General features: G+C 44.1%; 1 protein-coding gene across 1 annotated transcript in view; it reads left to right on the forward strand.

Annotated features, from left to right (window-relative positions):
• Positions 1-25,942, forward strand: part of LOC138602950 (cytoplasmic phosphatidylinositol transfer protein 1-like) — a 57,329-nt gene extending 31,387 nt beyond the window's left edge. Inside the window, exons 2-9 of the mRNA XM_069674589.1 lie at positions 3,082-3,230; positions 8,446-8,534; positions 11,058-11,065; positions 16,692-16,763; positions 20,889-20,984; positions 23,493-23,648; positions 24,131-24,194; positions 24,720-25,942. Of these exons, the coding sequence (XP_069530690.1) occupies positions 3,082-3,230; positions 8,446-8,534; positions 11,058-11,065; positions 16,692-16,763; positions 20,889-20,984; positions 23,493-23,648; positions 24,131-24,194; positions 24,720-25,030 (945 nt within the window). The 3' untranslated portion in view covers positions 25,031-25,942. The remainder of the gene's footprint in view (positions 1-3,081; positions 3,231-8,445; positions 8,535-11,057; positions 11,066-16,691; positions 16,764-20,888; positions 20,985-23,492; positions 23,649-24,130; positions 24,195-24,719) is intronic.
• Positions 25,943-25,987: the final 45 nt, after the last annotated feature.

Below are 25,987 nucleotides of genomic sequence, written 5' to 3' on the forward strand. Positions count from 1 at the left end.
ACAATTAGATGACAGCTAACAGTAGCATTTCCCAGCTAATATTAATGTAACCTACCTTTAGGTAACAGCCAATGGTAGCATTTCCTAAGAACTTTATCTTAACCTACCATTAGACGACAGCTAATGGAAACATTTCCTAGCTAACATTAAAGTGACCTACAATTAGATGACAGCTAACAGTAGCATTTCCTAGCTAATATTAATGTAACCTACCTTTAGGTAACAGCCAGTGGTAGCATTTCCTAGGAACTTTATCTTAACCTACCACTAGACGACAGCTAATGGAAACATTTCCGAGCTAACATTAACGAAACCTACCATTAGATGACAGCTAATGGTAGCCTTTCCTAGCTAGCATTAACGTAATCTACCAATAGGCAACAGCTAATAGTAGCATTTTCTAGCAATCATTAATGTAACCTACCATTACGCAACAGCTAACGGTAACATTTCCAAGCAGACATTAAAATAACAATACCTTTAGGTGACAGCTAACGGTAGCATTTCGTAGCTAACATTAACGTAACCTACCATTAGACGACAGCGAACAGTAGCATTCCCTAGCTAATATTAATGTAACCTATCTTTAGGTAACAGTCAGTGGTAGCATTTCCCAGGTAACATTAACGTAACCTACCATTAGATGACAGCTAAGTGTATCATATCCTAGCTAACATTAACATTAGTGATACAATATCCAAAAGACATAAATTCCTAACTACTGTTAATGTTGGCTAGCTAGCAGGAATGTTCACTAGCAGTGATTTTACCGAGGACTAACCATTTAGCTTTTGTGACTTAGCTTAGCTTTCTGCACATAATGAATAAGTAAATATGTTGTTTTCCTTGAAATATAGCCTGATGTCCCTCCAGATTTCCAATATCCATTAACTGTTCAGGTGATAATCAATTCAGAAGCAGTTAAATGCTACACAGCAACAATAAAACCGCATGTGAGCTTCCCAAGCAGGGCTTGTCCCCATAGGAAAATGGGTGCTGCCCATGGTAAACTACTTTATACTGCTATGTCCTCGGAATATCCCTTGTGATTCATTCCACCTTGGACTGCATTTCTGTTATAGCTGTTGTGTTTGTATGTTTTCCAGGCTATTACCCTTGTGCATCTTCTCAAACCATATTAAACACTATTGCCGTTTTGTACAGTTGATATTGATTTTTCTGTCCTTGAACAGTGAGGGACAGTAAATAAAGAAGAAACACACGTATTTGTTAAAATCAAGAGTCTAAAATGTAAAGTAGAAATTTACAATTACTTACAAAATTCTCTGCACTTAAGATATTTATATTCTCTTGTGTGTGTGTGAGACTAAACACAGGTTCCTCTTTTATCATTCCTGGTCGTGACTGTCTCATTGCACCGGAAAATTATTCCAGACTCCAACAGCTGCTCAGTCAGAAACACTCCGCCATCAACATTCCTGCTGGGAATACTCTGTCTCAACCTCTTTCTTTTCCCGCTTGGTCGGTGGATGGAAAAAATTGTCACTGTGATAAAAGAAGTGTGAGCTTTATTACTGGTACTCGCTGGCTCCGCTTTTTCCCCATTATACTATCACATTTCTCCTCTCTCCATTCCTTCCTCTTTGTGGCTGGATGTGGAGTCACAAGTCAGTGCTTTTTTCCATTAGCTTAACACAGCTCTGTGTATGTGTGTGTGTGCGCGTTTATGTGTGGCAGTTGAGTCCTACATGAACCCTTGGCATTCCCGCACAGTGGCAAAAGTCACCATCAGGGCCAGATCGATTTCCCCGGCCCCGGAAATAGTGCTACGAGCAGTCAGAAATCTCCGACCTGGAGCACTCTCACTCCGAGGCTTGTCGTTTTCCAAATGTATGGAAAATAGTTTCCGTGTTACACTTCGGTCCGGGCTGTCAGGGCGACCAAAAGTGACATTGTCATTTGGCCAAGTGGGTCAGTCGGTGATGAGGGAATGATGTGTGTGTTGACGGATGTGTCCCCAGGGGCCGTGGGATAGAGTCGTTGCTGCTGCTGCCGTTGCTATTGTTGTGCTGCTTGGTCCAGGCCCTATATGAGGCCTTTGCCACTATGCTGCGGACAGCTCCTAAGCCCCCAGCTTTCCTTCGCTATGGGGGGACTGTCCCAAGGTGTTAGGACAGCCCAGTATATGAGCAGTAATCCTGGTATTTTCCTTTCTGCGTTTATTTTTATGACTGCTTTAAAAATACACTGTTGAGTCAGATGTTTGACTTCAAGCAAAAGCGCATTAGCTGTGTTCCCACCACAGGAACTTTCTCCACAGGCTTGGGAGTTTTGGTAGGTTTGGTCAATCAATCAATCAATCAATCTTTACTTGTACTTAGCAATATTTGGCACAGTGGCAGAAAAACTTCCTTTTAACAGGCAGAAATGTCGAGCAGAACCAGATTCATGTTGAACGTCTGCCTCGACTGTATGGGCCGAAAAATGGGATAGAGGGAGATGCAGGATAGAGACAGGCAAAGAGAGCAACAACAACAACAACACATGTTCTTTTTACAGTAAGTTTGTTGTGGTGGTGTGTTTTCTCTGCAGGTACGAGGTACTTAGTAAAGTTCTGGGACTTTATTTTAAGCCCAAATACGCCCCTGCTCCAATGGTAGTACTTTCGTAAAGTTCAGGGACTTCTGGCGTGGGCCTTTAAGCAGCAAGTACTTTGACTGTGTGGATGTGTTCCTTACCTTGCTTAAAATACTTAATATCGTTAGAAATAAGAAAAGATCTTGATGCCTAATTGTAGGTGATGTGTTAATGCGTTGAAATGAGAAATGGCATGGGTGTAACCTCTGTAAACCTGTGTAAAAGGTGTGTTTTCAGACTCCAGCAGACTAATTTGCCTCGTCTTCACGGGTCTTTAGACCCAGGTGTAAACACAAACAACTATCGGCTGGAGGAACCTTTTATACACTTGAAAAAAAAGGTTCCTGGCCGTAAAAGTCCTGGGTATTTTAGGTGGAAACAAGGCTATTGTTGCTAAGTGCATTACCCAGCAAGTAGCTCACTAGATTGAATAAAACAATCTAATATCAAGCTTCTGTTTTCTTTGTCTCCTGTTTCTTTCAGTACCGGATCGGCCAGCTCTACATGATCAGCAAACACAGCCATGAACAGAGTGAACGTGGGGAGGGGGTGGAGGTGGTCCAGAACGAGCCGTATGACGACCCCGAGCACGGATCAGGCCAGTTCACAGAGAAAAGAATCTACCTCAACAAGTGAGTGTCTCCTCTTACCATGTAACACATGTTAGCTTTGATTTTATGAATTATTTACCATGCATACGGATGTTCGTTTCATATCCTCCTTTGATCCAAAAAGGAGAAACTGGTCCTTGATTGTCCAGAGAAACATCAAAGCCCACATCTTATGATGAAGACTTTTTATTCTTTAAAAGTTAATCTCACTGAAATAATCCCCAGCTTCAATTGTTCATTAAAATATAGATTAACCTTCAGTTAGATGTCTCAAGTGCAACATCTGCACGCTGTCTTATGAAACTTCAGATATCGTAAGCTGCATGAAGCATTGCTGTTACAGGAATGAGCAAGAAGAAAGTGTAGTTTTGTGCCACTTTTCTTCTCTTTTCTGGCCCATTTTTTCATTTAAACTCACCCTGTTCTTTGTAAAACTTTATAAGCGTGAAATTGAGTTATGAATATTACAACTGCTGTGAAGCGCAGTCTCATTTAGGCATATTACTCCTCGCACGTCACACACCTGCAATGCAAAAAAAGGACTTGTTTATGTGCAAAATGTGACAGTCTGACTTTTAATCCACTACACTGCTGAGGGGAATCAAGGGGAAAGCCTGAATCAGCAGCTCATTGATTTCCTTTTTAAATCTGTAAATTTAAAGCTTGGCGACAAAAACATGGATTTTTAAGAGCAAGAGAAGTTAAAAGCATTAGAGCATATTGAAATCTTTGAACTGAGTGTACTGTATGAAAACATCATCGGCAGACTTGACATACAGACCAAATTCTTCTGTTTCAAAAACTCTAAATCATAAATGTTTCAATCACTGCATACTTCTACAGTTATAACTAATTGATCTCATGGCCAGTCAGAAACTGTAGGCCTACCGTCGATCGGTACATATGCTGATTCAGTGTCTTGCTTGAAACCTTGCAGACAGCTCAGTTTAGTCCTGCAGCGCACAATCCACCAACTTTGACATAACTTTTTTACTAACTCATCCCACTGCAATGTTAACAGAACTTTCCAGAACTTTCCAGGACTATCAGACTGTCGAAAAATGGCAAGAAGCAGCAGGGACCAGGCTGTGTTTCACACAAAAAAACACAAGAGGGAAAATAGGAGGCCGGCATTTACATACGCTAGCTCACGTCAGAATAAGCAACACCCGAAATAAAACAGAGATGCAAGGATTAATCCATTAATCAATAAATCTATTGAAAGAAAACTATTTCCCTAATATGTCTTATCAATAAGGGCTGCACGATCGTTTAACAGTCTCATTGCAGGACGTGCCATAGTGAGGCAAATTAAGTGAAACACGTCAAGCTGCTACTTTATTGCTGCTCGGTGCGAAACGAAAACTAATCTGCAGGAAAAGTTCTTCTGTTATCACATAAGTGCAGCTCTTCATCAGAGCACACAATGAACTGACCGCTGTGCTGCAGAGTCTGTGTGTCACTTACCTGCAAACTCTTAACATGCACGCGACACTGCTGCCGTCACAGATCTTGTTAGCGGGATGATCAAGGCAGATGCTCCATTACACTAAGTTGCTTGTAAGTGAGTGTATTCCCGTTATTGACGGCACCTTGTCCCCGTGCTTGTTAATGCTGTGGCTACATATACAGACCGTTCAAGGAGTAGCCTAGTATTTAGCTTGTAGCAGCTTAACCTTCCCGACAGGAAGTAGGAGACTTTGAGCTTTAAACATGACATTTAAACTCCGTTACAAACGTTTGATGACATCCTGTTGAAGTAACACAACTGCAGCCCACAAGTCTGTTTGTATTTATTGTATAAAGAAACGTGTCGCTCCACCTGAACTCTCTCTACTTTTTCATGTGGGCGTCAGAGTCGCTCAAACCACGTGTGATAAAAGTAGGAACGGGGTTTTGTTTTGTTAGAAGAAAATACACTTAAAAGTCCCAAATAAAAAGTAATTGTTTGGATTGGTAATTGATAATATGGACATGAAAACACACTGCGTTTATCTGGTATAATTCTCTGTAAAAATTACGTAATCGTTAACATAATTACATTAATAGGTAAAGAAAATAATTACTAGTTTTTGCCCCAGTCTTTAAATCTATTTATTCTATTTAGATCTTCATTAGTTTTTGTTTTAAAGCGACATGCTCCACTCTGCCTGCCTGCCACGCCCACCTCACCAGCTCACCTGGGCACACAGCTGCTCCTCATCAGTAATCAAGCCGGTATATAAGCCTCTCCTGGGCACACACTCATTGTCAGGTTGTTCTGTACCGCCTCATGCAAGACTCTCCAGCATTCACTCAGCCGAGTTCTGCTTCAGCGTTCCTACTTTCTGTCTGCCTCTCCTTTTGCCTGTTTGGCGTTCCCTTACAACGACACCACTGTGTGAGTCACTTACCTGTGGATCCTTGTGGCTCGGAGACTCTCACTGTGTCGCCACACGCATCACTGAGTGTGTGTTCTGTGGACTTTTACCTGCCTGTTTGTCCTGTACCTGCTGAAGCTAAGTTTTTTTCGTTTTCCCCGTTTATTCATATGAAAGTGATGTTTGCTCCTCTCATCTACTTTATTTAAACACTCAATTTGTTTCACTGACACGTCGTCTTTTGTTGTGGTAAGATGACTGATAAGATAAATCCTGCGTTAAGAAGAGTCAAATACTGTCACACAAAACTAGGCCACTCGCTGCCAAGAGAAAGACAACGAGACAGAGACGAGACGAGAGCCGCACGGAGAATAATAAAGTGAGAGGGAGAAGAGTCTGCGGTCAGGAGTGACACGTAAGGGGGCCTTTGGGAAATGTGGAGCGTCATTGAGAAACTCAGAGGAGAGTCGGGTTTAGTGCCTCTGTGTGTGCGCGTGGGCGGGCGCAGAGAGAGATGAGGTCAGTGTAAGTGATGGATAATTTGAGCGGACGCTGCTGGACGCTGCGCCTGCCTCTTTCCGCCCACAAACCACCTGTTACCATGTTATAGCTGCAGTCTGTGCGTGTGTGTGTGTCTTGTAGCTAAGGCAGTGTGAGGACATGCGACAAGTGTGCAGCGTCTGGACACTCCCTTGGTGGTTTGACAGTCCATCGGAGGGAGACGACAGGGAGCCGTCCGCCTCGTGTCCCGGCGCTCCGCACACACTCACACTTTAATCTCCGCATTCACTTACAGCCGCTGGGTATAAATGCAGGAGGGCAGAGGGTGATGATTAGGGAGTTTAAAAAATCAATGGCTGGTTTAAAAGAGAACCGTCCTCAAAGTGAAATTTGGTACAGTGCAATGATGGCCTCGTGTTCAATTATGGAGCTGCTTGCTGTTCACGACTGGCTGATATCCAGTTTGCAACAATTTGGACAAACTGTGATTCGGGTTTTGCGATTAACTGATTTTCTGATGAGACTCAATAATGAGACCGTCTGCACTCGCTGTTTCTTTCTATTTGTGTTCTGTTGTAAGAAAGTTTTAAAGACATCCAGAGGAGGCAAAAGTACACTTTCTTAATCAAGAAAGTGCTGACAGTGTAAGTGTAATAAAGCAGAAGAACTGATTAGACTTCTTTACTGAAGTCGAAGGAGGGTACAGGCTCTGAAATGTACGGAGGCCCTAAGCGGACATGCATCCATACATTTTATTTACTACTTTTCCAGTGATAACAAGTCATTTACGATTGTTTTGTTGCGTCCTCGACTTATTTATCTCGAGAACTCGTATCCCCCAGAGTTGCAAAAGCAGAAGCCCTTTTATGACTCCAGCTGCCGTCATGCAGCCTTTGCCATTTTACATTGGACCGAGCAACGCCAGCGTAAAGCCGCCCCAGTGTGTGTTTCTAAATACTGTTCCGGCATTGCGGAAGCAAAACATGCGCGGTATAAACAATAGTTTCAAATGCACAACACACAAACACAAGCCGCTGTTCCGCCCTGGTGGCTCTGCTGTTTACACAGACGCCGTTTCGCCTCTGTTACTGCCTCAGAGGCGAATCGACAGTCACAGACAACCAATATCCAAGATTTATAAGATAGACGAGCCCCCGTTTGTTATGCCCAGCTTGCTGAAGAGTCTAACAAAGAAGGGAGATCCACAAAGTAACAGCGTTATAAATAAACAAATGGATTATTAAGTGTAAATCAACAAAAGAAAACTAACAGGTGAGTCAGCAATTAGCTAACATTTAATAAGTAACGAAGGCTAACCTAAACACAAGCAAACCAAACCAAAACCAAGCTGGGTGCTAGGAGGGAGAAAGAGAAAGCCATCTTTGATTCCCCAAGCTTTTAAAGGCCACAGCAGGTGAGCGCAATCGCTCAACGAGGTGGGAGGAGCCAGGCAATCAGGGAGGAGAAAACAGAGGCAGGAAAACAAACAGAGCCAAGGTCTGTGGCCTTTGCAGGCGTAATAATCCCGCCTTGAACTGGCCGTGTAAAAAGGGGCTATAGAAACAGGCTTACCTCATTAGTGTGGGCAATGGCAGCATGGCGTGTCCTGGTCTGTAATAACACAGAGACCAGCCTGTTGTTCTGTTTTCTAGATCGTACCAAGATTATCACAAGAACAATCAATCCTTTATAATGGGAAAACCAGCTTATTATTATTTGTTATTTTGAGATAAATAAGTCGAGATCTCGAGAAAACAACCAGAAATGACGAGTAAATAACGATATGGACCGCTTAGCACTTTCGTAGAAATGTCCTCACGGTATAAAAGTCAAAGCCTGGGTACTCTGGCCTCCTCCCACAGACATGCTCGTTAGGTTCAGAGTGAAAGTGAAAATGAATCCTCTAATAAAGTATTTGTGCTCACTTACTTCTAAACTCAAAAGAAATCAGCTCCGTTCATCTCTGAATTCATGCATCTCTGAAATGTGCGACTTAGCGGCTTCCCTCCATCTAACCCAGGTTTCTCTTTCCTCCAGAGTCATTTGCATTTTGATTAGAGGCCTAATAAGGTTCTCCCCTACTCGTCTGCAACTCTAAGAATCAATTTGTGCTGAGTTATAGCTCGCTCGAAGCGCGTTCCAGCTTCTGTGTCGCTCTGAAACTCCACTGTAGGGTTCAGGGTGTAATCGTTGTTATTAACTCCCCCAGGGGCCAACATGGCCGCCTTGGACGGCGTCCATTATGGCTTCACACAGCTGGATGTTTGTCAGTACTTCTCAAGGTGATGGGGTCAAAGAGAAGAGTGAAGCAACGTCACTTTTCTTTCTCTTCTTCATTTTACAAATGCAGCCGCTTTTATCTCTCTGTGTTTCAGCAAGCTGCCGAGCTGGGCCCGAGCAGTGGTCCCCAAGATTTTCTACGTCACAGAGAAGGCTTGGAACTATTACCCGTACACTATCACAGGTAATACTTTGATTATACATGCATGTGCTTTAGTAACACTGTTCATCCTGTCATTACTACCTACAGAACATCAGATTATGAGCAGCGTAGTGCACTGTCTCTTTAAAGAAGCAGCTCCCTCTCTAACAGCATGGCTAAAGGACACACACATCATTTATGCAGACCTCTGCAAACGCTCACCTGTTGGCAGCCGATTTATTATTTAGGGGGTAAAAAGATATTAAAGCACTAATCTGTCCAATAAAATCCACACTGAGCAGAGGGGATGGAGGGTCAGAGGTCAGGAGGAAAGGTGGAAGTGATGGGGAGAGCACAGGCAGGTTAAACTGAAAGATAAAAAGTGAAGAACGGCTGAACAGGAAGTCTAAAAACCCCCTCACAGCTCGCTTCATGATTGTAGTTTGGGTCTGACATTTGAGCATCCCCGTTTCTCCGCTTTAATCCAGAGCGCCTCACATCGAGCACAGCAGCACCCCAAGTATCTGCCAACCCTGCACTAGAAACTAACAGCTTCCTATTACCATTCACGGCACCAGTCTCGGTGTCAAACCTTTGAGTGATGTGTTGCATAACAGCCGTTATCTGCAGCTCTTTATGTGTTACCTTTAAGTGGTGTTTTTATCACCTGGCAGTGGCACGGCGAAACATCCCTCAGGTCTGAAGGTTCCACAACAAACTTGACACCGAATTTGAGACTCTGCCAAATGGCTGTTTACCTGTATGAAGTTCAGCCTCTTGAATTTGTTGTGTGGAGAGATTCCTGGAAAGTGTTGAATTACCTCTGCACAGGAGGTTAAACTCTCAGTGCAGTTTGTTTGTCTGGAAGCAGGATAACAGATTTGACAGACATGAAACTCGGTGGAAAATCGATCATATTTCTAGATCCAAACCTGCCTCACGAGCAAGAAATAATATTATATATAAATAATATATCCACATATAGACTGTGTAATGGGCTTGCTCATTTGCATATCATTTAAGCGCGGTCTAATGCCCCTTTATTTTAAATGATTATGCAGCTGCTTCACAATTTAAATCATGCTCAGATCATCACAAGTTAATGTATGATTCCTGAAGAACTAAGACATGCCTTATTGATTACCACATCAGCAATAAAAAGTCGATATGATTAACAGACTGAGTAATATATTAATTGCTATTAATTCTATCTTGTTAATTGATTAATTTCCTATTAAACTGACAATCTTGAAGATTTCAGTTTAATTCTCTTGGGCGCCCCCGAATGGCGATATACGGTAATTGCGGAAGGACACTTCCCGGTTGTAACTCTAGATTTTCCTGGCTGACGGTCGCTTTCCTTTTTAGACTGTTTGCTTCATCTGAGCGTCGAGTTTGTTTCTTTTTCTTTGGATTTTCAGTTATTGTTGAAGTTGTATCTGTAGTCATCCATCTTTTCTTTGCTTGTTCAGCCATAGTAGATTACTGTTTACTCGCAACACTTGCCTTAGCTCCGCCTACCCTCTCTGGCAGACCAACCACTGCTGGCTGATGGAAAACGCGTCACTAACTGGGCGCCGCTTGTGATTTGTTCCATGAAAGTTGCCACAGACACCCAGTCTGTAATACTGCAAATTCAAAGGCTTTCATCAGTGGGCCATAGGCTCAGTCACCATTGTGTTACCTCAGTCAGTGAGAGATAGAGACTTAACAGGCATGAAAATCCTCGAGATTATATCTTTAATATCTAGTGTTAATTAAAACTGTATATTCATGTGTAAATTGCCACAATGAACCAATGCCACTTTGCACTTCATAGTGAGCTAATAATCGTGCCTCACCACGTACAGTCATAACATAATTATGTCTTTGTGAATCATTAGTTAATGTTTCATTTAAACAGATGGTGGTTATGATTTCACTTTGGGATAAAAGCAACACAAATAAAGCAATTTACATAAATCTGACTAAGAAGCCTGAAAAACGATGATTAAAAAATAACTCTTATAATTGATGACAATCAGTCATTAGCCTTTAGTTTGACAAGAGCTGTTTATTTTACATCGGCATCACATTTGCAACAGTTTCCAAACACGTGCCAACAACGGCTAAAATAAGCATCGCGTTAATTTTGACTTGAGAAACGATGTATTTTACTTACTTGGCAAACAACATGATAATCACTCATACTTACAGGCATATACTGTATGTCATATGCTCTGTGGAAACGAACCTAAAGATGCCGTCATGCTAATCTGGTCTGCTGCTGTACACTCAACACAGCATACGGCAGCCTGAGAGGGGCAAACTCATAATGATCTGATCAGGGCATTAATTAAGAAAATTATTATAGATAAAGACGAGTTCAGAAAATGTGTTTTCTATTGTAAGGTAGTATGCTGAAGCTTAATGCTCCTGTTTTCCATTCTGAACTGAAGTATTTTTTCTCCTCTTCTCTCTCCCGTCATGTTTGATTCCTTTTGTTGTCTTCTACGTGTCTGCGTCCGTCACACACCTCCCTTTTCTGTCCATTACTCTGATGCTGTCTGCTGGGACTACGGTCAGAGTACACGGTGAGTACTTGCAAGTCTTTTTGGAAGGGGTTCATGAATGCTGCTGGTATAAATGTGTGTTAGATTCCTTCTCTGATAGTCTCTAGATGAATTCATGGTCAGAGGGGGACACAAATGTTTTCATGCACCATCTGTCTCACTGTGCAAAACAGTTTTTATATTAGCTGCGCATCCATGATTGCTTTAGCGAGTGGTTAGCGATAAAGACTTCCCACCAAGACTTCTTTTTTCCGTGCGCTACATTGTTCACAGTCCAGTTAGCAACTCAAGAAGTTGCCGTGTGTTCAGATCAAAGTGAAGTGAAATTCTCCTTCTTCTGTTTGTGCTGAGTCTCAGTCTCACTGTAAACAGCAAGTTACACAGAGGCTGCACTCTGGCTGACTTCAGCGGGATGAAGCCCAAACAGAAACAGATTTTCTTGTGATCGACTTTAATTAACGGCTCTTCAGTTTGCTGAAAGAACAACAACATGATGCAGATTAGTAACAAGTCAACATGAAGCTTTGTCAGGTCTGTCCTCAAGAGGAGAAGAAAACTACTACTAATGTTGAACGGAGGACGGATCGAGCATTTCTGATGCATTCAAGGAAGTCAGGAAATCTGAACGACTTTCGTGACACAGCGTCAGGGAATTTGTCTCAAGTTGAATTTTAGATCTAGAACAGATTGTTAGCTAAACTTGCTATTTGTTCATGGAGATTCATAAGAAGGTAAATCGTTGTCAGGTGACGCTGATGGACTGCTTTTGCTCTCCACACGGACTGTTTCACCTGCATACGCTGCAGCCTGCTGATACGTGATTGGTCAATGCTACTCGGACTACAGAAACCAGAACACTTCCCGTACTAAAAATCCACGCCTCTGCCTACAAATTCAGGTGTGTGAGTGTGTGACAGAGAGAGAGAGAGAGACTCGTGTGTGTGTGTGACATTCTGCTTCTGTGTTTCTGACCTTCTTTGATCAGATTGTTCTCACAGCAGATTAAGAGCTAAACAGAAATAACATCTCGTCTCAGATTTTTGTACTTCAGTGACATTTAACCACAACAGGCTTTGAAACTAATTTCATTTTCATCAGTCAAAAAACAAAGTGCGATCTGAGACCTCGATTGTTTTACACTTCTTTTTCACCTATGATTATTTCTGTACATAATTCTGTTCAGTCAATCAGAAGGGATACCCAATAATGAGCTTGAACTATTGATTCATTCATCTTACGCTCCCCCTGACCCCAGAGCTGTGGGTCAGTCTGGGGTCACCTCCTGGTTTTATACGCCAGGACTAATCCTGATCTGAATCGTGAGCAAAGAAGCACCAGGTCTACTCTCACCTCCTCCTCTTCAGGTCCCTCGGGGTGAACACAGACACCCAGTGAAGAAATCTAATTTAAGCCGCATCAATCTGAAATCAGCTTCTTTCATTTTTCTTCTCCTCCTGATTACCATTCAGAGGTTGAAATGTAAAATCGACTTGTCACCTTCAGGCCCTGATCTCTCTTCACCGATTCTCTGATGCATCACCTGCATCCCCGCCGCACCAACCCGCACGTCAATATCCACTAATCAGGCAAATTTCCCTTTGAAGTCATTAAGAAGCCCTGCAGCTCTTGAATTGACTGTCGCTGAGAAAGAGCACTAATGATTTGCTCTGGGAAATCAGAGGAACATCAGCCGGCTCACCTTATGTCTAAGGCAGCAAGGAAACATCAATGAGGCGCAAATAAAAACAGCAGCAGGCCGATCCTTCCCCTCAGAGAGCACAGACACACGGAGCATCTGGATGTTGGAGGGAGGTCGTGTCAGCTGATGCCAAAGTGAACTTTTTCCCTCACTTGGAAAAACAGGTTTTTACCATCATGAGTTGAATAAGCACACTGAAGTCTTTTGGTTTGTGTTGATGGTGCTTGTGTAGTCTCCCTGCATCATGGCGCTGATTAAGCCCGTGAATGTTTGTTATTATTGCGCAGAGGTGGGTGGTAATGGCTCTCAGTCTGTTGGTCTGATGGTCGATGCAACACTTGAAATGCTCGTTCCAACAAGTGTCCTATACTTGACCAAATACCTGCCAGACTTAAGACATTCGCATCAGCCTCAGTTCTACTTTTTTTTGCAATAATTAGAAAATGTAAACATCCAAACATACTGAATAAAGATGGAGCTTTGTTACTGTGATGTTTGCAAAGGGGCGGCTGTGGCTCAGCGGTAGAGTCTGCTGATTTCAATGGAAAGGTTATTGATTTCAATTCCTGGCTGCTGCAGTCAAAGTGTCCTTGGACGAGACTCTGAACCCCGACCCCAACTCTGACTCTGAGCCCTTTGGTGTGTGACTGTGCATAGAGACCGGCCCTTTGATAGTGTGTGTAAAAATGTGAATTTGACATGCAGTGTAAAAGCGCTACAATTGCTCTAAGACTAAAAATGCACGGGGCACAAGAGCGCCCCTCCAGGCCTGGAGCTCTTCTGTCATGTTGACTGGATTTGCAGCGTGATGATGTAAATGCATTTGTTCCGGCTTTTTGCAGCACATTTTTTTGCAGCATGTTTCCTTCCTGGCGTGTGTTTTGGATTTTGCATCGTTTCTGTATTTGCAGCCTCTTTCCTCTAATGGAAACCGTTTGGGCCGACGCAGCGTCATTGCCCTGGTCGGCCAACATCAAAAACGCTTTATAGGTGCAGACCACTCGATGCACCAGATTACTAAAATAAGTCAACATGATCTGTTTTTCTTTTTCCAAACATCATCACCTTCATGAGGTTGATAACAAAATGTGACTTTGATTTATGACCAAATACCTGCCAAACTAAATGAAAAGGTCGTTGGCTCGATCCCCGGCTGCTGCAGTCTCGAGACTCTGAACCTCAAATTGCTCCTGTTGTGTGACTGTGCATGAATGGTTATCTAGATCCTGAATGGAGACTGGCCTTTTGCATAGCAGCCTCTACCGTGCATGAATGTGTGTGTAAAAGTGCTATGATTGCTCCTTGTGTTAACTGGATTTGCAGCCTTTTTCTTTTGCCTGTGTCTTTGACTTTGCATCGTTTCTGTATTTGCAGCATGTCTGATGTTTATGCTTTTGTTTCGGCTTTTTGCAGCACATATTTTTCATTTGCAGCGTGTTTCCATCGTTGCTTGTGTTTTGGATTTTGCATCCTTTCTGAATTTGCAGCCTGGTTTTTCCAATGGAAACCGTAAATGCGCTATTGCCCCTGTCGGCCAACGTAAAAAGGGCAGTCCATCTATCATAGACGATGCACCAATTAACTCAAATATTTCAACATTTCTTGGCTGCACGGTGGTGCAGTGATTAGCGTTGTTGCCTCACAGCTGGAAGGTTCCTAGTTCCCATCCTGGTCCGGATGTAGGAGGCCTTACTGTGTGGAGTTTTGTGCATGCGTGGGTACTCCAGCTTCCTCCCACAGTCCAAAGACATGCTCGTTACATTCAGTGGTGACTCTAAAATTGCCCGTAGGTGTGAGTGTGGTGAGTTGTCTGTCTCTATGTGTCAGCCCTGCGATTGAGCGGCAGTCAGTCCAGGGTGTAACCACGCCTCTCGCCCAATGACAGCTGGAATTGTCTCCAGCCCCTGCGCGACCCTGAACAGGATAAGAGGTTTAGATAATGGATGGATGGAACTCAACATTGTCTGTTTGTTTTTTTCACTCGTCATCACCGTCATGAGGTTGAAAGCAAAATGTCTTAGACTTGATTTAAAACCAAATATCTGCCAAACAAATTACAGTTATTTCAGCCTTAGTTGTACTTTGTTTGTAGCAAATGTTCACATCTTTGTTCCCTACAGGAGCACAGCTGTGCTTACACTAAGCTACTGACGTGGGTCAGCCTGGTGGTGTTACATTTTGCATCGCTTTAATGTTGCTGATGCGGTTAGCTCCTTCTAGTTACAAAAGGATGGTCAAGTGCTGTTTTCAATGCAAAAGAAAAGAAGCACTAAAGCACCTCTTCAGACAGTTTTCATGGCTGATACTTAAGTCATTCTTGGTCACTCAGTTATAAATCTTCCAAAGCTAAAAAAGACTAAACCACCTGCATGATCAGGCATTTATCTGAGGAGCTTTGAAATTCTTGTCGCTTCGTCTTTGCCCCCTTATTATGCTGCCACTCGATAGCTGCATGTAGCCGTGACTCTGGTGTGCCGCCATCTAACCATGAATGCCCCTCCCTCCAATCCCTCCCTCACCTCCTTGCGGTGCAGTTCCCTTCTACCACTGAATCAACCTTCTTGTAAAGTGTATCTGGATCAAATCTAAGCACCTTTCACACATGCGCTGCACTCCTGAATATTTCCCGACATTGTCCGAGTGGGCTGAAAAACGGCCAAGTTTCTCACCCCGACTTTTTGCAGACTTTTTCCTGCTAGCTTCCTGGTTAATTTTGTCGGGGTGAACCAATGCATGCTGTCCCGTGTGGCAGCCACACAGCTCAGGTTGCAGCTCAGAGGAAAGTGTCTGTGTTTGTGGAGACCACACATGCGGTGCGTGAGATGAGGCTGCCAGTCGACGGAGAGTTCATCCTGAATTCTGGAGCTGGATTTATGTTTTATGTGAGCGGGCAAGAGCCAGGCTGCGGGGCAGGTGTGACGACCAACTTCAAAGAGTCTCCTGAGTGGTTCAGCCCAGCTCTGTGGCAGGCGGCTGCAGCTCTGGATGACCTGCAGCAAGGAAAAGTCTCATTCTCAGTCCACGAGGAGAGCGTCCCATGAAACCTGGTCTGTCTGGATCCTTCTGGGTGCGACTGTGGGAACTCTGTAAACCGTGCGACTGCTTTGAGAGCAACACATGACAGGGTGAATAAAAACTTCTGCGGTTGAAGAAGAAGGATTGTTTGCAGGACAACAACAGCAAAGATGTGAAACTGGAGAGATGAAGAGATCCAGGACAGCTGGCTGCGAGGGCCGACGTGGTTCGGCAGTTGCGGGGGCCGCAGCGTACTCTCTACGACATGTCCTGCCTGTCCAGACTGTCTTGAGATTATCAGGAGTTTGTCAGGAGTGCGTGGATGAGAAGGCCTCTAGTCTCACTTAGAAGTGTTTGAATGAGAGCAAAAGTTACCACAAGAGATAAAAGCAATATCAAGAGTAACACACACACACGTAGAGATTCACGCTTGCCTTCAGAATAAGCTCTCAGTATCAAGCCGTGTTGCTCTTCTTTATCTGTGCTGCAGCTCCGACCTGCTGTGCACACACACACACACACACACACAGTCTTGTACATCAGCAGCTTATGTAACCAGTCTTCCCCTCTTTGGCTGTATAATAATTATCAAAGTGTTAAAGCTTTAATCCAATCAAACAGCGATGTTTAATAGCTGACGAACAGTAGCCGAAGGCAAAAAAGTGTCGCCCTGATGTGTGTGTGTGTGTGTGTGTGTGTGTGTGTGTGTGTGTGTAGTGCTCAGTAATAAAGGGAGCTTGTGCTGTGCTGTTGTAAATGTACACAGTGAGAGAATAATCATTATCGCTCGTCTGGTTTCTGCAATAAAACACAGACACGCGCTCGCTCTCACGTCTCATCCTGTGAACCGGTCGACAGAAATCTTCCACATCGTCATCTGACAAAGTTAGCACCGCACAGATCAGTTTCTCTCATTTGTTTCGTCCCCTCTAGTGCTCCTTCCTGCCCAAGTTTTCCATCCACATCGAGAGCAAATACGAGGACAACAAAGGGAGCAATGATAATGTGAGTAAAGCGCTGTGTTTACCTTTTACCTTTTTTTGATTTGAAATGTTTTGCACAGTCTCTCCCCTTTTCCAGTCTCCTGTTGCACACCTGTCTGTTTCATTGCCTCATTATTTCCCTTCTCCTTGATCTTCTCACGTTTGAACCCTGCAAATCAGAAGAGATGAATCCTCCAGGGCAAAGGGTTGTTGCATCAGTGTGGCATCATTTCATTCTCCATTCATAGTTAAATATTGTTCTTAAAGAGGGGGTATTATGCTGTTTCACATCTGAAGACATATATGTTACAATGGTGGATATCCAGACAAAACATGGGTGAAGTTTCAGATCTGTAGGTAAAAGTATGGAGTGATCCCCTGCTGAAAACGTCTCAGCCTGCACTTCACTTTGTGATGTCACAAAGTGGACACACAGTTCAAGGACACACCCACCCAGCAGCTCAGTCTGCCACTCTGCTCAACGGCTCTGCTCGTCAGGTTGGTTGAGAATGTTTTGGTGTTTCTTTGGCTGTGAAGGAAAGACATTTTCCAAAGGACGAGAGCACCAGACATTTATTTTAAAATTTCAAAAAGTGATGTTTACTTGTTGTCGACAACTCTGTAACACAGCCACAGGGTAGGAGGCGTGCCTCAAACACTTGCTGTGTCCCAATCCAGGGGCTGCAGCCTTCAAGGAGGCGGTCTATGGAGGATGCTCCCTTCATAAGCCGAACTGAAATGAGACAGTCTGGTCTATGGAGGATTTCCTGTTTGCGTCACCAGCTGTTACCCTTCCGTCACCAAACGCTGCTCCTGTCGCCTAGCAACAGGTAGCTTGCAGGCTAATTAGCTAGCAAAACTAACATCACGAAAGTTAACCTATTATTTTAAAGGTAATTTGTTTTAAGGCCTCTTTAGTTTTTGTAAACATTTGTATCACTAGCTATTCGATTGAGTGGAAACCAAAACATTTCCGCCAGAGTCCGCCATCTCGTCTGAATTGGCGTGCAATGCATCTTGGGATACGTTGGGCCGCGAAGGATGCACCCGATGGATCCTTTGCGGCCCGGGAAAAGGAGGACGCATTTGTCGGCCGCATCTGAGGGAGCCTTTGAATCATGACAGCCTTCGACGCGCCGCTTTGACAAAAGCGGCGCAAATGAGGCCTTTGTAGGCTGCAGCCCCTGGATCCGGACGCAGCATCTGAGGATTCGGAGAGCGGGCCAATCAGAAGAAAGCGGGCGTGTAGGGGCGGGGTTTCTTAAAGAGACTGACTGAGTGGTTTCAGGCAGAGGCTGTATGAGGGCCTGCACAGAGCACCAGTGTGAGAAACATGAGGAGTTTATCTAACTGTAAATTATGCTAAGCTACTCCACAGGTATCACAGAGTGAAATATAAAGCTTGAAATTAGCAAAATACCCCCCCCTTTATATAAACAATCTAAAGAGTATCAGTCTACTGTGTTCAAATCTTGTAGATAATTTAGTTTTTACACTGTGATCAAGAATTTCCTTAATATTATTATTTTAACGCATGAATAATCACTTCTTTAGACGCACACAGCCTTTATTTTCAATTCTTTCTTTTGTCTTTTCATTAAAATATTCCTGTGACTGCCGTGTCAGTTTGGCTCACTGGGTAGAGCAGGTGCTCCTCATAGAGGCCTCAATGCAGCGGCCGCTGGTTCAACTCCCTCCCTCGGCCCTTTGCTCCGTGTCATCACTCACTCTCTTCTCCTCACATGTCCCGTCACTCTTCAGCTGTCCGATCAATAAAGGCAAAAATGGCCCCAAAAAGTTCTAATAAAACATTCCTGTGACTAAACTGGAGACTTTGCAGCAGGTAAGGCGAAACGCAAGTAGCAAAAACATGAAGGAATTATAAACACTTCAGCACCTTCCCTGCAAAGAAGAAGTCTCAGACATCCCAGAATCACCTGTTCAGTTCAGTTCAGTTCGGTTTAATGAAAGTTATCAGCTTGCAGGTCTTAAAGGTTCTTATTGCACAAAGTTAAAGCACAAATGCATTATTATATTATCACTTATTATAGACAGAAAATATAGCAGACAAAAAAACAGTTGGCGTGCAGCAACATGACGAGCTGCTCTTGTTCGTTGACACTCGGCTGCTCTTCACCTCTCCTTCTGTCAGCTCGACACAAATCTGCAGGTTATGCAATCCTGCCTCGATCCACGCTGCCTCTGAAAACAAAAGGCTGCAGCTCCACCTAGTGGTGGCTCATGGGAGTTGCAAACCCACTGTGATGGTTTCATTCACGATCATAATTTCACATTTAAGAATGGATGGTAACGAGAGGGAGTGTTTACACTTTCCCTCTGCCAGCTGCAACAGTTTTACACACTTTCTTTTTTCTTCCTTTTATTTCTCTTTTGATGACTATTCATTTCACATCTCTCTCTGCCTATTTTTTCCTTTCACTACACAAAGGTGGCAAAAGTACACACATTCTCAAATCTCAAAGTGACCGTGCTTTTGCCGTCAGGGCCCCTCGACTTTGGGACGACCGACCTGAGGAGATACGGCGTGCAGGATCAGTGACTTCTTCTTTAAACTCACTTTTACAGACTTGCTTTTATTTAACTGATCGTGTCCTTACCGTCCTCTATTTCTTTTATTTATTTACCTTTTTTTTTTTATTTATCTGTTTTTTTCCCTCTGATGTGATGTCGTCTTCTTATAATCATTTTATTATATTCTTATATTTATCTCTTTATTTGTATTGCTTTAATGACCTTTTATCACTTTTATTCCTTTGTATTTGCATTTTTTCCTGCTGACCTTTTGCGTTAAGGCTTCTCTCTGTTTGGCCGACTGTTGACTGATTAAATTCTCTTGTCTTCCTGACTTCCTGCTTTTACTTTGTCTGTCAACGTCTCTTTTTAAAGGTGCTATACAAATAAAGTTATTATTATTGTTCTTTACTTTAACTGTATATAAAATGTATGTAAATAAAATAAAGAAGATCTCAGTTTCGTTCTCTTTGGCCGCACCTATGGCGATGAACTGTAATTGTGGGAGCACACTTCCCAGATATCCAGACAGTGCTGCATGTGTGACGTCCACGGTTGGCTCCGGTTGTAACTCTTGATTTTCCTGGCTGACGGTCGCTTTCCTTTTCAGACTGTTTGCTTCATCTGAGCGTCGAGTTTGTTTCTTTTTCTTTGGATTTTCACTTCTTGTTGAAGTTGTATCTGTAGTCATCCATCTTTTCTTTGTTTGTTCAGCCATAGTAGATTACTGTTTACTCGCAACACTTGCAGAGAGCGGAAAAGCAGCCGCTTAGCTCCGCCTACCCTCTCTGGCAGACCAACCACTGCTGGCTGATGGAAAACACGTCACTAACTGGGCGCTGCTTGTGATTTTTTCCACGAAAGTCGCCACAGACACCCAGTCTGTGATACTGCAAATGCAAAGGCCCTGTTGGTCACGGACGTCAAGTTCACTCCTCACACCTCGACAGCTTGGCACCTCGTCTGTCCTGTAAACCTTCCCACATTTGTCTGTAAATTTTTAAAAATGTGTTTAAGGTTGTTTTGTCATGTTGTGTCTGTGTAGTCAGACAAAGACACGTCTTTTTCTAAGTTTGTTTGTCCCGTACATTTAGTTTAAATTGTCTTGAAGGCTGTGCATCAGTAATTTCCTCAAAATCCATCAAAACCAAAGTAAAGAGCCTGTTTTGAAAATGTGAGGAGCAGAAAGTACAGATATTTGTGTTCAAATGTAGGAGATAAAAGTACAAAGTTGTCTAAAGTAAAGATAACACACCTGTGTAAACGTTTGAAGTATAAAGGAAGTCAGACCAACTTCCTGTGATGCAGGAGTAAAGAAATCGTTGTGAAAGGAGCGGGTATCTGGCATACAATGCTTTGTGGTTCCTGTGTGAGTCAGACACAGAAATCATCGACCACACGTCATGTCCAGCGTGAGTCACATTCAACCTCACAGTTTATTTAGTGAAGGTGAAGGCAGAGGGAAGGAAGGTGCTCTGTACTTTAAAGACCAACAGGATGTTACCTTATTGTCAAACATCCTCACCTCTTTGAACCTCTGCTTTCCTGACCAAACCAACCAACTTTCCAGCATTGTTAATTTAGCTGTACCTCTGAACTGTCTGCTACTCCTCAGATCTTCAGCGGCGAGCCCAGAGAGGAGGAAACGGAGGTGTGTTTGGTGGACATCGCCTACGATGAGATCCCCGAGCGTCACTACAAGGACTCAGAGGTGAGAGGAGTCACTGGCCTCAGGATGCTCTGTTTATGTTTGTTTGTGTGTCCCGGAGGAAAAGCTAATGCTCACGTGGAAGGAGAAAGGACGGCAGATAAACAGAGTAGAGTGTTATCTTTCTCAGCTCATGTTTTGACCACCCGCTGGCCATCTGCCTCCCCAGGGTGATGGAGTGTGTGTTTATGTGTGGGGGAGGAGACGGACAGTCGCTGTGCTGATTGGACATTTGTATGCGTGTGTGTACCTCCGTCTTTCAGGGTGTGACGGTGAGCCATTAATAATCAAGAGGGGTCATGATGTCACTGCAGAGTTTTATTATTTACACCCACACGCACACGCACACACACGTGAATACACACCTCCCGCCGGGATTTATGGTCTCCTCTCTGAGCTAAAAATAGCTCAGAGAATCTGCGCAGAGCTAAAAATAGAAGTCACGTGGCGGCTGTAAATATCGTTTGATTTAGAGACAGATGGACACCTGTCAACACACCACCGAGCCCTCTGGGTAATTCATTCACACATGAATGAATCACAGTTAGAGGGAGGTCACATAAAAGCATTAAAGCAGCTGTTTTGTTTTGCTTTACATGCTGGACACTGAACGCACCACAGGTTTTCTTTGTCAAGTGAAGAAGAGATCTGCCTGTTTAAACACTTTAATAACCTTTATTTTAACCAGATTAAACCAAGTGAAATATCTACAAGACGAGATGAGAATCAGTAAAACCAAAATGCAGTGTGCCTGTGGAGAGAGCAGAGAGAGAGTCGGAGCCTGCTGCAGGAGCTTAAGTACCTTCAGCACACTGAGCCCAGGTGCAATTCCAAGAGAGACATAAGAGAGACTCAGCTCCAGGAAGACCACTGTAAAGATGTCTCCATGGTGACACCACAGGGCTGTTAATAAGTCTGCTTTTACAATACCCCTTCCTTTATCTATACCGCTTACCCTGAGAGGCGGACAGGTCACCGGTCAATCACTGGGCTCACACGCGGAGACAAACCAAACGGGCAATTTTAGAGTCACCAGTGATCCTAACAGGCATGTCTTTGGACTGTGGGAGGAAGCAGGAGTACCCGGAGGGAACCCACGCACACACGGGGGGAAAACATACAAACTCCACATAGAAAGGCCCACTGCAACAGAATCAGGATTCGAACTAGGAACTTTCTAGCTGTGAGGCGACTGTCATGACCCCTCTGTGATGCCTGGATGCTAAATATGAAGATACTGCCCTGGTAGCAACACAGCTAACAGGTGGAAACGGCTCGTCTGCCTCTGCCCAAAGGACCTTTAAACCTCGGTTACAAACATGATATATAACACGTTTATTTTTAAATGTTGATGCTCCTTTGTCCAGGACTTCCCCCAGTTTCCAGACTTTATGCTAAGCTAAGCTCAACAGCTGCTCAATCAGCTGCATGTTTGCAGACATGAGACTGAAACTCTCCTCTAAGTCGCTGCAAGAACGCAAGCAATCAAACTTTGCTATTATAAATTATTAAATATTCACGATGAAACTTTTAAAACCAGCATTTTCATTCCAGACAAAATGGTTCAGCAAATAAGGAGGACTTTAAGTCTCATTTGCATTTCACACCCTCCCTCCTCCTCTTTGTCAGCCAATAAACTTTATGACACATTCTTATGCTCATACAAATTCAACAGGCCGCTTCCACCTCCGCTTTAAGTGCTTTCCTCGCACACACTCACAGTCGGATGCATGACCCCGAGAATAATGAGTACTACAGCATAATGAGTCCATAGGGAGCCGTGATTAATGCACATAAAGCTTGTGATTAGAAACTCCCACTGAGCTGCCTGGCGGCTCCCTGCATGGGGCTCGTTATGAATTCAGGTGATCCGGTCCTATAGGCAGGAGGAGGAGACGTGTGTGAGGGATAAATGATGGGACACTTTTTTAATCTTTTAAGAGGATTTTTTTACAGACACGCTCAGGCAAATCTTAAAGGGCCAGTTCACCGTTTTTCAACCTCAGTCCTGTCATGCTATTATGTGGAGCTAATGGCATTATGGTGCCAAAAGAAATGCTATTTCGCTCTGTGCCTTTGGAGGACGCTATCTGCTTCTCCAATGTGCCCTGGAAAGCCAGGGAGCTTGCTAAACTACACTTCCTCAATCTAGGACGCCCGACTCCGGTGCCTGACGCTCAAAATCGTCAGGTCCGAGGATTTTTTAGAAGATCCACCGGTTTATTCTCGTTGTATTTCAGATTCTGATCCACTCTGAGCCGTTGCCTGCAGCAAAAACGTTAGTATTTCACTCCAGCGTCTCTTGCTGGGCCGTTCCTTTCAGAGGGAGGGGAGCAATGCATGCTGGGTGTTGTAGGAATGTAGAATGGGCGAAACCACGAGCTGTTTGTACAACTTTCTCCACAGCTATGGCGCCAATTTCAAATATTATTGCTTCTATCGATTACAGAAAACACCAGCATTGACTGACAGCGGCTTTTTCCATGAACGTTGTCTCTTATCGTCTTGTAGGACCTGCGGCAATTTCAGTCAAAGAAGACCAGCCGAGGCCTCCTGCAGGAAGGATGGATCGACAGCCAGGACCCCATCATGTGCTCCTACAAGCTGGTCACCGTGAAGTTCGAGGTCTGGGGCCTGCAGACACGCGTGGAGCAGTTCGTGCACAAGGTGGGGATGAAAAAAAGTCTTACACGTCAAACTTTTTGACCCCTCCGTGTCACTGCAGGGGCATTTAATTCTTCTTCTGCGATGTTCTGTTATCGCCGGAAAGCCCCGCACCTCCTCCTCCTCCCTTTATCTTGGCTGCACAGTTTGAACTTTGTATCTCCTATTTGCCAAATCCCTTTCGCCTAGCTCAGTGCAGCATCCGTCCTTTGGGTGAACTGTCCTCTCCTTGCCCGAGGCATACACACACACACACACACACACACATACACGGACAGAGCCATTACTCATAAGGTGACTCATATTAATCACATCCCTCTCGGGGTGAACGGAAACATTTACAACTTTAAAAGGTTTCCATACTGTTGACGGCCTTCAGAGTGCCTTCGTTCTGACTCACTTCCTCTCCTTGAACTTTGTCTCTCCTCCTCTGTGACCTTGCCTCCTTTGCTTCACTTCCCTCTCATTTTTTTTATTCTTCTCAGGTGATTCGAGACGTCCTGCTGTTAGGACACAGGCAGGCGTTTGCATGGGTGGATGAGTGGATCGGTAAGTCTCTATTTCATACGAATTTGGTTAATAGATCACATTTTGATCATTGCATTTCCCAACAACATTAAATTGAAATAATATTGATGCTGATCTGTGACTGTGAGCGTCCGCCCCTTTGTATTTAGTTTGTTAAAACATCTCCAGTCTGAATCAAACAACCAATCAGGGTTAGCTTTCCATGTAACCGGCCAATCACAGCGACTTCTACGTGACTTGTGTCAGCAGAGCGCAAGCAGAGGTTGTGTCATACCCCTTTCTCACCGAAATTAGCGCGTTGACGCAGGTTTCTCAGACCCGGGAAGACCCGCTAATAAATGCTGATTGTCTCTTTTCCATTGCGAGTGAAGTATCCTCCTTTCAATCTCTTTTTTGCTGCGCATGTTTGGTGTAGCGGAGTGATACAGAGAGGCCGAATGTTTTTTACATTGGAGTGTTCATGCTGCTTACTGGCACTTTAAAGCAAACATGCTTACAAACAGTCCCGTCCCTTGTTCTGAATGTGTAATATCTCCATCCTTTCAGACATGACCATGGAGGAAGTCAGAGAGTACGAGCGAGCCACACAAGAAGCCACCAACCTGAAGATCGGCACGTTCCCCCCAACCATCTCCATCTCAGAGACCCCTCTACCCTCCTGCACCCGCAGCGGCCCTAACAGCGCCCCGTCCACTCCCTTATCCACAGAAGCACCCGAGTTCCTGTCAGTGCCGAAGGAGCGTCCCAGGAAGAAGTCCGCCCCAGAAACCCTGACGCTTCCTGATCCGGGCCGCAGGGACTCGATCTTCAAACTGCCCAGCTTCTTCTCCTGGAACTCCAGTCCGCAGCCGGAATGAGAGCGCGGCGCAGCTCGGCCACCGGCGAACGCCCTCGATCAAGAGAGGATGCCTGCCCAGCACATCCCACAACGCCCCCCTCAAGCCAGCCGACATGAAGGAGACTTCTCACTGTCCTGGTGATCCCAGCAAAGCTCTCCGACTGCCTGTACAGGTGCACGCAGGCAGCCTGATCTCCACAGCCGGCGAGGTTTACAGGTAACGTCAAACAAAAGCAGACGGAGGCTCCACATCCTCAGATAAAAAGCCAGCCAGCATCCTGCATCAAAAAGTCCAATTAGTCAGATTGAGCGTGGCGTACATTCCTCCAAAAAGTTTAATCCCACAGAGCATCACCTTACTTTACTCCAGCTCAGGGTGACACGATCCATTCACTGCACATAAACTCCACATGTACAGAGTTCGTTTTACTTCCTGCTTTTACCTTTAAACATCGGAGCCTTTGTTAACCGGAGCTTGTTGTGTCTGCAGTATTTTTGGTGTTGGGACTTTTCGATGGATTCTTGTTGGCCACCGTATCAGTTGAGTGTTGAGGTTTTCACAGTCAGGTGTTTATTCTTGTAAATACTGAACATGATTTAATGAGTCCATAGATTATCATATCCAGTGACGATGCTGCTATGATCTGGCCTTCTGTGTATTTAAACGGACGGCTCGCTCCGTCTCCTCTAAGTGTTCGTTGTAGTGCATTCTGTCTGTTCCTGCATGATTTGACTCCAGAGGCTGCTCTTTAAATCTTTATGTATTAAATGTTTTATTGTTTATCTCGGCCTCGCACTCGATGTTGTGTTTTTTACAGACCGCTCATGTGTTACGTTTCTTCGGCTGCTGTATCGATTTTATTTGCGTTCATTTTGGAGTCACTCGATGGTTTTTGTATTCAGTACATGAGATTAAATCCTGTTGTATCTACGACTGTGTGACGAGTCTTTGTCGGTAACATTTATTTGAATGGAA

Source organism: Semicossyphus pulcher, unplaced genomic scaffold (assembly GCF_022749685.1).
Source record: "Semicossyphus pulcher isolate SPU_LCO1_2020_fin unplaced genomic scaffold, fSemPul1.0.p SCAF_23, whole genome shotgun sequence".
Classification (NCBI taxonomy): Eukaryota; Metazoa; Chordata; class Actinopteri; order Labriformes; family Labridae; genus Semicossyphus; species Semicossyphus pulcher.